Source organism: Diabrotica undecimpunctata, chromosome 1 (assembly GCF_040954645.1).
Source record: "Diabrotica undecimpunctata isolate CICGRU chromosome 1, icDiaUnde3, whole genome shotgun sequence".
NCBI classification, from domain to species: domain Eukaryota; kingdom Metazoa; phylum Arthropoda; class Insecta; order Coleoptera; family Chrysomelidae; genus Diabrotica; species Diabrotica undecimpunctata.
The window spans coordinates 166,986,797-167,003,691 of NC_092803.1; the positions used below are offsets into that span (position 1 = coordinate 166,986,797).

The 16,895-nt window shown below is 33.8% G+C and overlaps 1 protein-coding gene across 1 annotated transcript in view; it reads left to right on the forward strand.

The window, feature by feature from the left end:
* LOC140436290 (uncharacterized) overlaps positions 1-16,895 on the forward strand; it is a 39,844-nt gene that overhangs the window by 13,586 nt on the left and 9,363 nt on the right. The window contains exon 3 of the mRNA XM_072524999.1: positions 861-1,013. Coding sequence (XP_072381100.1) covers positions 861-1,013 — 153 coding nt within the window. The remainder of the gene's footprint in view (positions 1-860; positions 1,014-16,895) is intronic.

Sequence of the window (16,895 nt, forward strand, 5' to 3'; positions counted from 1 at the left end):
AGGAAAAGACCTATGCATGAATTAAAAGAAATGACCAGAGACAGAGATCTTTGGAGATTGATTCTTTTTAAATTTTTTTGATTTCTATTTTAAGTTGCTGAGTTACACTGTTTAGTATTATCTTATCAGATCTCTAGAGCACTGTCAGATCTTTTTGTTTTAATTTTTTAGCAATAAGTTGTCTAATTTTTTTAGGGTAATTTTTGCCTTTAGCTCTAAGAATTAGTTCGGTTAAATTATCCCATGCAGCTTGCTGGATATTTTGAAAAATTCCGTTTCTCCATCAAGTTGGGCCTTAGTTTCTAATGGTATGAACAAATTAATTATGTCTTCCAATTGAAGCTGAACAGATAATTTTTATCAGGAATATTATAATTTGACTGCAGAATTCATCCGGCATAATTTTTTTCGTTGTTTAGTCATTTTTTTAATGGGTAGGAAGTACTAGTAATTTAACAATCAACATATATGTTTTTTTTTATATAAATGAGCATTATTCAGTATTATTCAACATTTAATTATGCATAGTACGTATCAGTGATTGTAATATTTTATATAGGATCGGGATATTTTAATATTTTTAAAGCAATCTGTCTAAATAATTGAATAAAGATTATCGCATATACTCCTATATTAAGTTAAAACCTATTAGTTTGTTAGATGTTGTCATTTGTTGTATATTGGTCTAAGATATTATAAGTTACTTTCAAATGACTACAGAAAAAAATACAATGTTCTTTAGTAGCAGAAACAAAATATTTGATAACTTTTTTATTCTTTCAAAATTTTTTATTTCTATGGATATATAAATTCAAAAAGGTCAAAACTCAAGCTTTGTATTTATAATTTATTTCTTATAGCTCAAAAACAAAATATGGGACCACAATGAAAAACGTTAACAAAAAGAAGAAAAATAAACATCGACAGGGCTATACAGATTATACAATCGAAGATGAAGATGATGAATGCTTCAATCCAAATGTCCCTTTAATAAAAATTACTCAAGAAGAATGGTATGATTGCTCGAAAAAAAAAAAATGCAGAGGCTCAATTTTCGATTAGAATTAATTTATTATACTATATTACATATAAAAAGTTAAAAATTATTTAAAAATATTAATATTCATTTAAATAATTTTGAGTAAACATACAAGTAATATATCAGAGAGCTACACGGTCCTTGTCTCATAAAAACTGTCTTGCCCGGTAGCACCATTTTCTCACGCCTAGCTCCAAGAGATTATTTTCTACGTCATTTGGTCTAATTTCTGGTCTAATACGATCTACACGGTTTTTGGTAATACATTGTTGCTTATATTGCTTTGGGCATGTGCTTCACAACCAATTTATTCTCTCTTCACCTCTGCGGGACATAATTTTAGCATATCCTCAACTACCATACCTCCATAATCTCTCCCTCTTTACTATCATCAATAAAAATTAATACTCCGGTCAATATAGACATTTAAAAATAAAAAAAATTCCCGGCAAGCCAAATATTTCTGGAGAGCTGGGATTTACCATTACAAATAAAATTTTAAAAATCCCCATCGATCGTACGTGTGCTACAAAAGTTATTTGAGGTCGAAGGTCAAAATTTGAGGTTTTTTGGAGTTTTCTCGAAAACGGTAAGTTTTATTAAGAAAATCCTTAAATCAAAGTTGTAGATCTTAAAATTCTCTACAAAAATGATTTTCACGATTTTTTTCCTAAGAGGTACCATTCCTGAGATATCGCAATTCTAAAAGACACATTATACATGCTATGCACACATCTCCAAGCCACCTGCAAGGTAGTGTACTCGGCGTGTTTTTTACCCATAATAGTGCGGTTAGCTCTCGTTTCTGATATTCAATTAATTTGTTATTAAACTGATCAAATAATGTTTCACATATTCTATCATCTTCAATGTCATAGCATGAAAGAATGTGATTTAGGATATTTTCAACGGTAATAATAAGATTTGCATCCATTACATCATCAATAGCGAGTTCTTTTAATATTCTTAATGCTAAAGTGAGTTGAAGTATTGTATTAGCTCGGACTATTAAGCATTTTCTCTAAAGATTTAGGTGCATAAACAGCGAGTACTTTCTTTAAACTACTTCCTTGCCTAATATAACCGATTGGTCCAAAAAATGACACGAGCAAATGAAATTTTCCTAGTCTTATTATAATCTTCGATACTTCAGATCCTTCAGGGGCAACAGATATGTACAATCTCTCGAGCTTTCGCATACAGAGGTTGATCAAAAGTAATTATACATACTTTGTGGGTATAACGTTTAGTATTATCCTAAGCACAAAGCAAAGTTGTAAATATTGTATTGTAATTACTTGCTGGTTGATGAACAAATGACAAGAAATGTAATTTTTGACTAGTCTTCTACTTCTTCTTTACGTGCCATCTCCGCGACGGAGGTTGGCAATCATCATGGTTATTCTGATCTTAGATGCTGCCGCTCTGGATAGTTCGATTATGTGCGGATGCACATTACTACTAGATGCTACTATTCCCTCAAGTTACGCAACCATGATTTTCTTCTGCTTCCTACAACAAAAAGTTGATTTACTTATTTGCGTTCTAATACGAGGTGGACTTATTTTTGAATTACTAGTCTGTTCCTTCTCACGTTGTCTTTTCGTAGCAGCAATTGAAGTTTTCCGGCTGTATGATTTTCTGCGATCCACGTGTATTGTAATGGATATTTGAGTTCTTAAATACTCTTAAATACACTTAGAGGTGAGGTAAACTCATCAGCCCTTGCGACACTAGCCTCGATTAAATTTGGCATTCGACGATTAACCACAACTGTTTTATCTTCACTTAAAAGTTTATTGCAAATAATGCATAACAGACAATTTTTAGAGCTATAAAATAGCACAAATATCCTTAATGGTAGACGCTTGTAATAAGTACGTATATTCGCTTAAACTAAACCTTGAGCACTAAAAGAAACAAGTACATGAACGAGACCTACGGACCATAGAATAGCCAGATATTTTTTAAATCGCTGATCCCTGAATCTCCTCCACTTGGGTGGAGAGGATTCAGTTAGGAACTGACTATCTTTTGAATAAATTTTTTCAGAATAGTATAATATATATAAAAGAGACACAAATAGGTATTTATGCTTGACTTAAGAGGCTGATATGTATATATGCGTGGTTTATATCGACATATCATGTATAATGACTCTTAGAATCGTGATTTCTAAAATGGTAACTCTTAGGAAAAAAATTATACAAACCGTTTTTGTAGACTATTTTAAGATCTACAACTTTGTAGAATAACTTTTGTAGCACCCATAAGATCGATGGGAATTTTTAAAACTTCATTTGTAATGGTAAACCACACTCTTCACCAATATTTGGCTTTCTGGGAATTTTTGTTATTTGACCACTATTTTTTTGTATACATTGACGGATTATAAATAGAGAAAGTTCTAAGTGTAATATATATCTTTGCAAAAATAATTTTATAAAAAATACAGTCGTGTGACTAATTGTTACATAACTTTTTATGTTAGCGCTTTCTTGTGGAAATAAAAATGGTGTCGTATTCCAAAAAATGATTCTTTATTAAGAAGCTAATTTTAAAGATTTCATATTTATTTAATACAGACAAATTAAACAATGTACAGTGTGTGAAGTTATACTTAGTATACTACATCCACAATAGAGTGTATTATAACCATTGATTATGTTAAAAAAAAATAAGGCTAAAAAGAACGGAAAACATCGATTTACTAAGAATTTGTACGCTATGTACGATTTGTAGAAAAAAATGTGCTAGACAAGAAATGTAGCTGAGATAATGTTAAAGAGAAATGTTAATTAGCACTTTTTCTATAGAATGAACCGTTCTGTCAGAAACAACGATTGAAGCGACCGGCGATTTTAAATGAGTACCCCGTGAGAACTCAATTTTTTTAAATAAAATTTATATCAACTCGACGGTAAAAATTCGATAGCTTTTGATCAGAGTATCCTATCGACGAAAATTAAAATCCTTTTTAAAGATAAAGAGTGCAGCTTTCATATGCAATTTTTGCATTTTGCCGTAAATTACAAAAATTGTTTAAAGTAGAAAATTTTGAAGAACCGTATATTGCTTAAAATTAGTGCGTTGTTAAATCTTAGACAAAATTAAGGCAATTTTTTTATTGAGTTCCAGCTCTGTCTCATGGTGTTTTATCATTAATTTTTCTAAGTGTTTTCATCTCTGCTGTTTCTAACATTCTTTTTGTCCTGTGTGTGTCAGGTCATGTTTCTGCCGCGTATGTCATTATTGATCTGATGACTGTTTGGTAAATTCTGCCTTTCATTTTTTTCCCGATATTTTTATTTTTCGATATTGTTTCATTCAGGCAACCTGCGGCTCTGATTGCTCTATTCACTTGATTATCCACTTCTTGTTCGAGATTTCCATAGCAAAGATATTGAGATGCCTAGATATTTAAACTCAATCATTTGTTCTATTATCTGACCTTCCAGCCTTAATCATATCTTAGTAAATTTGCTGTTATAACCACGCATTTTGTATTTTTTGGGGAAAATAACATGTTCAATTTTCTGGCGGTTATATTAAATTGGTGCAGCATACGTTGTAAATAATTTTCACTTTAAGAGAGTAGTATTGCATCGTCTGCATAACATATTATTTTAAGTTGTTTTTCTCCCATTTGGTATCCTTTTTTAGTTCTTACTTTTTTTATTATTTCATCCACACTCAGATTGAGAACTCAAGGAGTCTCCCTGTCTTATCCCGTTGCTAGCTTCAATAGTTTCAGTTTGTTCTTCTTCTATTTTTACTTATATTGTGTTGTTTTGGTAGATATTTTCAATTGTTTTGATTATTCATAAAGGTATCTCTCTTGTGTACAGTAAGTGGATAACGTCATTTAATTTAACCCGTTCAAATGCCTTCTTAAGGTACACGAAACATAGATATGCCGGTTTGTTGTATTCTAATGATTTCTCTTGCACTTTCCTCATTATAAATATAGCGTGGGTGCATGATCTTCCCGACCTAAAACCTTGTTCTTCTACTAGTGTTATAATTTCATTCAATTTATTTGTTATCACTTTGGTTGGCAATTTTAGTGTTTTGTTTAATAAATTAATTCCTCTATAATTTTCTGGGTACGATTTGTCTCCCTTTTTGAAAAGAGACATTAGGATGCTTGATCTCCATCATTCTTGAGCGAAAATATAAAAAATAATAAATATAATTAAAAGATATTCTCTGACAAAAATGTAACAATAATAAACGTGTCACAAAGAGATCATACAAAAGTAGACAATCAGAAATGAAGTATATTACGTATTTCATTTCTAACATTTTGATAACTGATCTAGTAATGATCAGTTATCACGATTTTAATAGCTACTGGTTTAGTTTCTTTATATTATAAGAGCCAAGAATTGTGATCCAAAAGGGGATGGTTTATTTGGTAAATAAAAATTTGGTTGGTATAAATCTATTATCACTTATGCTATTATATAATTATGAAAGAATATCTTACACTGGGGTGCAAAATTAACCGGACACTCTGATTTTTCCTAAAAACTGGCGTTTAAAAAAGTTTAAGATATTTCTAATTGAGTATTTAATAATAAACAAAATTTAAAAGTCAAATTTATTACAACTCAAGAATGTTACACAGAAAAAACAATAAACAATCCAAAAAATTTGAAAATCTGCAAAGAAACAAGAATTATTTTTCTTATAAACATTTTTTATGGAAAACGATATTTAGTAGAATTTATTACCTCCACGTGCCGTAATTTGATCAGAAATACTTCGTATTAAGGCAACAAAGTCTGCTTGAAAGATTTGCTCCCATTCGTCACGAACTGCTTGCTTTAAATCATTCGTGGTTTTAAACTCACCATGGTTACGTCGAATTCGTTGTCCCAGAATATCCCATCTATGCTCTATTGGATTTAAGTCTACTCTCCTTGGAGGCCATGGTAATAAACGAATCCCAACTTCATCTAAGTAATCCCGTTTTATTCTTGGGATGTGCGGACGAGCATTACCTTGCATCAGACGAAAGTTTTCTCCAACAAATGGAGCAAATGGCACTACATGATCTTCCAAACATTGCTAAATATACCGTTGAGCGTTCAATTTGCCCCCTTGAATAGTAAGTTCTGTATGAGCCTCTAGGGAAATGCCTGCCCACACCAATATACCACCTCCAGCAAATTGAACTCTCGGAGTAAAACAACATTGCTGATAATGTTCACCAGTTTTTCTCCATATCCTAGGCTACCCATCTGATGGGTATCTGTTAAATCTTGATTCATTTGTGAAAATTACAGCACTCCAGTCGTCAATACCCCAATTAAGATGTTCTCGAGCAAATTGTAAACGTTGCTTTCGATGATCTGCTGTTAATAGAGATCCCGTGATAGGTATTCTGGACCTTAATCCATATTTATTTATGCGTCTTTGAACGGTATAGACGGAAACTATTTCTAAATTGATGATGAAGATTTGTTGCCGGTTCGTAGCTAGGAGCGGTAAGGAACCAGAAGAAAATGTATGTAAAATAGAGACCCTTGCCGATGTTATTACCTAAGAGCGGTAAGGAACCAGGAGGAAAGTATATGGAATACATAGGTATACTAGGTAACAATAAGGTATAGGAATACTAGGTAATAGGTAATACTAGGTAACAATAAGTAATTATAATAAACAAGTGTAGTACATACATACGTACATACATACACACGTACATACACCTATACACACCTACATACACGCACATGTACCTATATACACACATCTACACATATCTATATATACATAATATACAGTGTGTCCGTAAAGTATGGAATAAATTCGATATTTCCTAAATAAAAAGGCTTTTTAAAAAAATCTAAAACACGTCGATTTTTAAATTTAATGTTCTACATTTTACAATAAAATTTCATTATACAAGGTGATACAGATTACAGTGACGTCATCACCTCTTTTTTTAAATGTAAGACCCTGTATTTTAGGACATTTTTAGATCGATAAAAATGAGCTGATTTAAAAAAAATATTATACTCGGGTCTAATGGATATAATTTGAAAGATATGCGCTTAGAAAATAAATTATTTATTATCAATTGCAAAAAAATAGCCTACTTCTAGTTTTTGGTAAACAGTAATTATTTTTAGTAACGTTCAATAACAATTAAGTAGTACAATAATTGTTTTAATTCGTAAATGTTTTGTATTATTGCTTAGAATTGATTTTAAGTAGAAATGAATTTGAGTGTAAAGCAAAGAATTGAAATACTCATGATGATTGGGTATGGAGACAAATCGCGAACTGAGATGGAAGTGTGTAATTTATTTAATAATAAATATCCAGAAATACCCCTCACGCAGTCAACAGTAAGTAAGATTGAAAAGAAATTTCGAGAAACTGGTACGGTTGAAAATGCACGCAAATCAGGTCGTCCCTCTGTAAATTATGTTACAGCATTAGATGTTCTACTTGCTTTTGAAGAAGATGCGCACACTTCTGTTCGTAATATTAGTAGTGATCTCGATGTTTGCAAAACAACGGTACACAAAGTACGTAAAAGTTAGTAAAGTAATTAAAATACACAGTTGTACAGGAATTAAACGAGGATGATCCAGATAACAGAATACAATTTTGCGAAATAATGATGGATAACAGCCACCGAAACCCTCTCTTGGTTCAAAATATTATTTTTTCTTATGAGGCTACATTCAAATTAAATGGCGAGGTCAACCGTCAGAACTGTAGATACTGGGCAAAAGAAAACTCCAACTGGATGCGGGAACATCATACACAATACCCGCAAAAAGTAAACGTATGGGCTGGCATTGTAAGAAATAAATCATTGGACGCTACTATTTCGAAAGTAATTTAAACAGGCCAGCATACCTTCAGTTTTTAAGTGGGTATCTCGTACTTACTTTAGTTAATTTATTCCCCAGTACAATAATTAATCTTGAAGGTTTTGATAAAAGTTTATGGTTTCAACAGGATGGTGCGCCTCCGCATTATGCTTTAGATGTTCGAAGATACCGAAACGAAATTTTTCCGAACAGGTGGATTTCAAGACGTGGACATATTGAATGGCCAGCGAGGTCGCCAGACCTCAATCCTTTGGACTATTTTATGTGGGGTCATTTAAAGAATGTTGTTTATAAAACGAAACCTGCAAATATTGGAGACTTAAAAACAAAAATTCGTAAAGAAATAAACAATATTTCCCAAGAAAGCATAAACCAGGTTCTACAAGAATTTGTACAACGTTTGGGTTACTGTCAAATACAACAAGGGCTACAATTCGAACATTTAAGATTAAGTCATGTATTAATTTACTGGATTACTTTCAAGTTATTTACTATAATTTATTTTAATTTATTAATATTATAAATCAATAAAAATTAATTTTCTAAGCGCATATCTTTCAAATTATATCTGTTAGGCCCCCAGTATTATACTTTTTTGGAATCAGCTCATTTTTATCGATCTAAAACTGTCCTAAAATACAGGGTATTACATTTAAAAAAAAGAGCCGATGACGTCATCACTGTAATGTGTATCACCTTGTATAATGAAATTTTATTGTAAAATGTAGAACATTAAATTTAAAAATCGACGTATTTTAGATTTTTTTGAAAAGGCTTTTCATTTAGGAAATATACAATTTATTCCATAATTTACGGACACACTGTATAATGATAAGTAATTTTGAATGGCGGATTGCCCAGTTTCTTTCTTTATCATGGACTTTCTCTTCATAATTATTGTTACTTGGTCTATAAGAAATTCAAAGTTCTCTCTGCTTTCCATAGCGACACGTATCAAGTTGTCAGAGGATATCTCTCCTAGCTTTGTTTGCATTATATGTTGTTCCGACGCAAACACCTTGCACCTGAAGATACAATGCTCTGCGTCGTCTTCTACGTTATATATGACACAATTATCATCGCTAGTTTTTCGAATATGATACGTGACCTGAAAGATCCATATGCGGTCAGAAACTGCATAAAATAGAAAAAATTACTTGCTTGAACTTACATTTGTACCACTCTATCACATTGGGTATTAATTTTTACGCTTTTAACCTAAGAAAGCGATCTTCAACTTGACTTGTGGTTCTTCGTCTACCTTGACCTGGCCTTCTTGTGTATTGTCCTGTTTTCCGAAATCTTTGTATTACATCAAGCATTGTATTTCGAGAAATTTCTAAATCATTTGCGATGTAACGAATGCTCCGTCCATCATCCTGTAAAGCAACAGCTTGTACTACTTCTTCTGGTGTCATAATTTTTTTAATGCAAGTTAAGGTACAGTATTACAATAAACTTAAATTAATACTAAGCCACTATTTCACATTAATAACAAAACGTATGTGTAAAAGTGTTTGCACAAAACATCTAAACAGGTTCAAGCAAGAAAAAAAGGTTATCGCTAATAAGGCATAAAATACAATTTAAACAAATTAAACAAGTTTTGATCCAAACACCAACAAAAAACAAAAAAATGTAAGTGTACGGTTAATTTTGCACCACAGGGTAGTTATATATTAGCCCTAAAATTATTTACTTGCACCCTTATTATTTTTATTCTACATTTAAACTACCTAATTATGAAATAATAAAAAAAGTAAATTCAAACCTTCTCTACTGATAAGAAATATTATCTTCGAATAAAAATAAATCTTTAGTGGCTTTGAAAGCATTTTATTATCAACGCATAATAATTTTGTGGTTATTACGAACGTTTATTATTCACCTGATTTTAATTTACAGGAAAAGGAAAACTTACTTCATCTAAAAGAATAAAAATTCTAGTAATCGTTTTTCCGCTTTGTTTGATTTGGAACAGATTCCTATATTTAATATATTTGGAAATGGTCCGTTCATTCAAACTTGACGAAACATCTTTGAAACATTGATTAACACAAACGAATATGCAACAAGAACTGCATAAAATCTTTCTTAGGCGGTTTTCTTGTACTTTGTTGCTGCAAAATTTGTATTGCAGATAGGTCACCTCTTCTGTTGCGTATGATTCCCTACTTACGTTAAACGTAATTCTCGTGAGACACCTTCTTCTTCTTCTCATTGCGCCGTCTCCTTTCGAAGGTTGGCGATCCAAATGGCAATTGTAGTTTTGGAAACTGCTGCGCCAAAGATCTCTGCGGATGAGCGGTCGAACCATCTCCTCAGGTCTTTCAGCCACGATTTCTGGCGTCTTCTTACTGATCTTTTGCCCTGTACTTTTCCTTCCAGTATAACTTGAAGTAACCCTTGATACACCTGTACGTTTAACGTCAAATTTTTTCCAATCTGTCTAAATTTTTTTCCAAGAAATATGTGAGTTAACTATAGTTACATCCACTAGGTCAGGAAAACTCTATGCTACTTGGCCCTTTACAGAAAATTTAATACCTATCTCATCTTTCCAACTTGTCAGCAATTTACTGCCCACCTAAATTTAATAACAAACAGGAACAACATGAACATTTTCTCCTTGGTAATAGATTCGTAGCAGGAAGTGACTATAATGCAAAGATACAATCTGGTGCTCGCTATTAACAAAAACAAAAAGACGAGAGTTACTAACAGCGATCACAGGAAACAACATAAAATTTACATCTACCGGAGAACCTTTCATATTGGTCGGATCCTAATAAAATGCCAGACCTTCTATACTTTTACATATCAAAAGTTATTAAGACTATTCAAAGTTGAATCCAACCTAGATATGACATCTGATCGTAGTTCAGTTATTTTAAATAGTTATATGAAAGCCAATACCTCCAAGACAGGCATATCTGTAACATATTTACAGGTATCATTAAAAACACCAACTGAGGTGGGGAATGCTTCAAGTGAATTCACAAAAAATATACAAAAATGTGGATGGTTGGTTACTCCGCAAAGTAGTTCATCAACTCACAAAGTCACAAAGAACATTGGCGGATAAAACAAAAAAGATTTAGTAAAAGTATTCCTACCACATAATTTTGTATCAAACCCCACAGAAACTCAAGATATATGGACCGTCTTAGACGAGCCGATTCAAATGGAGTTGGTAATAGAGAAATTTACATATAGAGGATTGAAATCTACCATCATGGAAGAAATCTCCTGGTACGATTTTATAGCGGGAGAACTCATACAAAGCTACCCAATAAGGGTACGAGTTGTATTTTGCAAATATTCAATGCTGTTTTAAGACGCAACAGTATTTTACGCAACAATGCAAAGTAAGGGAAGTCATAATGGTGCCGAAACCAGGAAAGACACCTAAAGAAATTACATCATAATATGGACCAATCAGTCTTTTGCCAACTCTATCTAAAATATTTAAGAAATTGTTGATAAAAAGATTTTAACTCCCCTAGAACATAAAAAGATCATACCTGATTACTGGTTTGGTCTAACAGGAACATATAACTGTAAAAGAAATCGAAAACGATCTAGAAAATAGACAATACTGTTCCGCAGCCCTTCTGGCTATAAACCAGGCTTTTGGTAAGGTCTACTCTATAAAATCAAAAAGCATCTACCGCATAAATTCTATGGTGTGCTGGAATCTTATGTAACTAACGGATGCTTCCTAGTTAGACACCAAGATGAATACACTGACTTGTATCCAGTTGAATCAGGTGTACTCCAAGGCAGTGTTCTTGGACTTGTACTTTACCTACTATGCACCATGGATTTCCCAGAAACATACTCAACAATAGTAGGTACACTCGCAGATGATACTGTGATACTGTAATAAAACTAACGAAAGCAAATGAAGCCAAATCCAAACACGCAACCTTCACAATACGAAGGTTTATACTGGTCACAATGAATGGTATAGCTTCAACAAACCAATGACGTAAAGTATCTTGGTATACATTTAGACCAACGTATGATGTAGAGAACACATATCTTTACAAAAGTAAACAGTAAATTAGAATTGCACCAAATGTAGTAGCTGATGGCAGAAAATCTAGACTAAAAATAGAAAATAAAATTCTAATCTAGAAATCAATCCTACAGTAGGTATAGACATACGGAATTCAACTCTGGACTGCTACTAGTAACTTAAAGCTAAAAATCCTCCAAAGATTTCAAAATGAGATCCTGCGCATAATAAGAGATATTCCATGATACGTGCCCAATCATCTAATCGAGAGAGACTTGAAAATATCATTCGTAAAACCAGAAATAACACGTTACAATGATAAACAAACATAAAGCTAGTGATCATGGTAATGTGCTAGTGCGTGAGCTACACGAAACAACAAGTGAAGTGCGTCATTTAAAACGATTCATACCAAGGGAATTGGTTAGTTAGATAATAATGTATTATTTCTGGATTAATATAAATTACTATTTAAATGGGAATAAGCCACAATTAAAGGTTAAAATACGTTTATTGACGTTTCAATTTCCACTTCGGAAATCGTTCTCAAAATACAAACATTAGTAAATTATTATTATAATATATATATTAATACTGCTCCCCAAGGCTAGGGAAAAGTATGGCACCATCTGTCTTCTTCCATGCATCAGTAAGCTGTATGAAAGGATGCTGGGAGTAGGCATAGACGACATGATTGAGAGGTCAGGTGGTTTATCTTGGAGACAATTTGGTTTTTGTAAAGGGAAAAGCACGATTGATGCAATCATGAGTGTACTTGAAGCATTGCCCAACAGAGGGGATGAACATCGCTGGGCGGCCCTGCTGTTGTTTAATGTTAAGAATGCATTCAATACGCTGCAGTGGAACGAGGTAATGAAGGCAATGGAGGAGAGAGAATGTCCTGGTTACCTGATGAATGTGGTGGCGGAGTATCTGTCCGAGAGAAGGATTATGGTGGAAAAGGGCACGATCGTGGACGTGACGGCCGGGGTACCCCAGGGGTCTGTCTTGGGTCCGACGCTATGGAACCTGGCATTTAACGGGGTTATGCACTGTGAATACGGAGAGGGTACAACCTCCCTCGCATTCGTGGATGACTTCGCTGTACTGGTAGTGGCCCGGGATGAGCCAGATCTCAAATACCGGGTTCGGAACGCAGGCTGCGTCGTAAAGAAATGGATGGCGCAGCACGGACTGAAACTTGTGGCAGAGAAAACCGAAGCTATCATTCTGAAGGGGACAAGGAACAGGAAAAGTGTTGAATTGCAATGTGCGGGAGCATGTCTAATACCCAAGAAACAAGTAAAGTACCTAGGAGTGACAATGCACCAGAATGGAAAATGGGGGGAGCACGTGCAGGAGGTGGCCCGGAAGGCTGCGAATAGTGTGGCTGCGTTGGGGAGGGCGATGACCAACATAAAGGGACCCAAATCCGAAAGGAGGAGGGTCTTACACGGTGTTGTACAGTCGATCGTCCTCTACGCGGCACCAGTCTGGAGCGAGGCGGTAAAGATAGCGGCCTATAGGAGGCTCATGACACAAGTGGACAGAACAAGTCTGTTGCAAGTGGCATGCGCCTACAGGACTGTGTCTGCGGCAGCCTTGTGGACCATCACTGGATGTGTTCCGTTACATGTTTTGGCGGTGGAAAGAAAAGAGCTCTATGAGAGAAGAGACCGAAACCCTACTGTGACCGAGGGAAGACAGGAAAGGGAAAGGGCAATCGAAAGATGGCAAAAAGAATGAAACAACACGGAGAATGTGGCACAGTGGACGAAAATGCTGATATTGGGTAGACTGTGGCCACAGTCGATTGGATTATTTCCTGACGCAGGTGCTCACAGGACAAGGGTGTTTTATGGCCTACCTTTCTAGGTTCGGAAAGGCTGACATAGATGAATGCCTATACTGTGGATACTCGGACACTGTAACACATACGATGTTAGATTGCAGCAGATGGATAGTAGAAAGGAACAGAATGGAGAAAGAGACAGATGTGAATTTTGTTACAGTGAGAGAAATGATTAAGTGAATGATTGAAAATAAATCAGTTTGGACTAAAATACACAGCTATACCCGTGCAGCGATCAAGAAAAAAGAAGAGGTAGAAAGACAGCTAGACCAACGCCAAAGGTAAGAGTGAAAGATGCTGGAAGTTGAAACTAGAGAAGTGGGTCACACTGTATGAGTTAGATAGGCGTGAGTCAGACTGTGGAGAAGGAGGAAATGCCCGTCTGGAAATGATACCGTACTAGGAGCGATGGGGGTCTTCTACGCGCTACCTGGAACGAGACAGGGAGTCTCCTTGTTGCTGAATGGAGTGTGGATGTGTATGAATGGAGAATGAATAAATGAAGGTAGTGCTTCGGAAGTGATGCCGGCCTTACAGCGGCCGTTCCGCTTCCGGATCGCTGGATGACAGAGGAGGGTCTGGTTTAGCAGGTAGGCGTTCGGCGTAGACTCGGCGACGAGAGGGCATTTAAAGTACCTCGGGAACTATCGCCGGGAGTACGAAGAACGAATCCTGCACTAAGGTCAGTCAGGCGGCGTCCTGGACTAAGATGTCTTTTGAAGATTCCAGACCCTCCTCTATAAAGACGAAAAAAAAAGATAATATATTTAACAGTACTATTGTAAAATAATATTAAACGTATTTTTTCGCTGTAAAAAATTCCCATATGTCCTAAACAATATTCATCAAAAAATTTTACTTATCGGTCGTATACTAAGAACAAATTGAGGATAGAAGTATAAACGACAAAAATTTTTTTAAACTTTTCTTCTTCACTTATACAGATTAACTGCTGCTTTATAAATAAATATGCTATAAATAAATGCTTTATAAATCTGTTTTGATAGCAGATATTTTCTTACATTGTAGTCACTATATAGCTACATTCAATGAGGTGGCTTTTGGTCTATTCCACTACGACTTTTTCAGATATATTGTGGTCCTCTAATCCTAATAGTGTTCTGAAGCTATTTTTTTGTGGCATTTTTAACGTAATTACTATTTAAATGGGAATAAGCCAGAATTAAAGCTTAAAGTAAGTTTATTAAAGTTTCAATTTCCACTTTGAAAATTGTTCTCAAAATACAAACATTAGTAAATTAGTAAATTTACAGGGCTTCCAGGGCATTTGTTGTTTTTCAGATTTTTTATGATTTCCTCGATTTGTTTTTTGCTGGGTGAAATATCATCTGTATCTTCTAAGTGTTCGATTCTTGCTTAATATTCTTAATTATTGTCATTTAGTAATTCATCAAAATACTCTTTCCATCTTTCGACTATTTCTACTTCACCGCTTATATTATTTCCTGCTTTGTTTTTGACGAATATGGGTTTTTGTTGGAAACCTCTGTTTTCATTTCTAGCACCTTGATATAGGTTTTTTATTTCTTTATTTCTTTATTTCTGTAATTCTCTTCTATTCCTTTTAGCTTATTTTCTATGTGATTTCTCTTCTTTTCTTTCAGCACCCTCTTTACTTTTTGTCTTTGCTCCATATATCTATTCTTTGTCTCTGTTATTTCTTTCGTGATCATTTCCATCCTTAATGATTTTCTTAGTTCTATTTCTTTTTAGCACTCTATGTCGAATCAGTCTTTCCTCTTTTTATTCTCTTGTTTATTACATTCTTTTGCTGCTTTTTTCATTACTTGCTTTATGTTTTCCCATTTGTTCTCAGTTCGCTCTTATTTTTGTATCTTTTTTAGTTCACTTTCCATTGTTTCCTCGTACATTTCTTGCTCTTTCTTTGTTTCTAATCGAATTGGGTTATTTATACAATTCTTTTCTTTTATTTTGTTTTTGTTTTCTGGCATCAGTTGCTTAATTTTGATGCTCACCATGTAATGATCTGAGTCAGCATCTGGTAATCTGGATGCTCTTATCTTCTTTATGCATTGCTGTTCTTCTTTTTCGATGACCACGTGGTCTATTTGGTTTTTAGTCTTTCTATCTAGCGATATCCATGTTTCCTTGTGTATTTCTTTTCTTTCGAAATATGTGCTCATTATGATCATATTTTTTTCTCCTGCGAAATCTATTAGGAATTGTTTGTACTCATTAGTTTTATTGTGTTTACTGTATTTTTCTATTGTCGGTCTAAATACTTCTACCTTTCCTTTGGCATTTGCATTCGATTTTCATATTATATCTGGGTATATTTTCGATTGTTCTATTTAATTCACTGTAGAAACATTCTTTGACATCATTGACTTTTTTTTCTGCGTGCGCGTGAATATTTATGAGGGTGATTTTTTGGTATTTTCCCTTGAACCTGATACTACATGCGTGGTGACTGCTAAGTTAGTTTCTAATTTGCTATCCATTTTTAATTTTTATTTTCTTCATTGGCTAGTTTTAGAGTAAGAGCCGCTACTGATTTTTGATAATTAGTTTGACTTATCGGCTTTTTTTAAAAAACAATAATGGATCCTTTGTTTATATCAATAGTAACATATCGATATTAACAAATAACGATATTAATAAATAGTAAAATAATTGATAGTGGTATACTCGGTTCGCTATTTCCAGTCCGAACTTTCTAGTGAATTTAGTAATTATTTTTTTGCGAAGTTAGTTACTTTTTGACAGACTAAAAGTGGCTGTAAATTACTATACAACCAAGCACACGTACTCATAGCCAATATTAATAGTAAACAAACTAAATAGTAAATAAAATAGAACTTTGCGAATTACCGACAATCAATATTTATTTATCTGTACCATATAATAAATAGTTATGTTAAATTATAACAACTAAAATATATTTTTTAAATATATACTAACCAAAATTTGATGGGTTTAGTATACACTTCCACTATTTAAAATAATTCTTCTTTTTTTAAAGAAAGAAGTCTGCAATAGTAGGACACTTGAGCTATTGTGTTGTAGGTTTCCGACAATGAGTCTGTCAAAATCTGCCCGAGCTAAGCGAATGGAGTATATTAATTACAAATTCTGTTTGTATTTATTCCT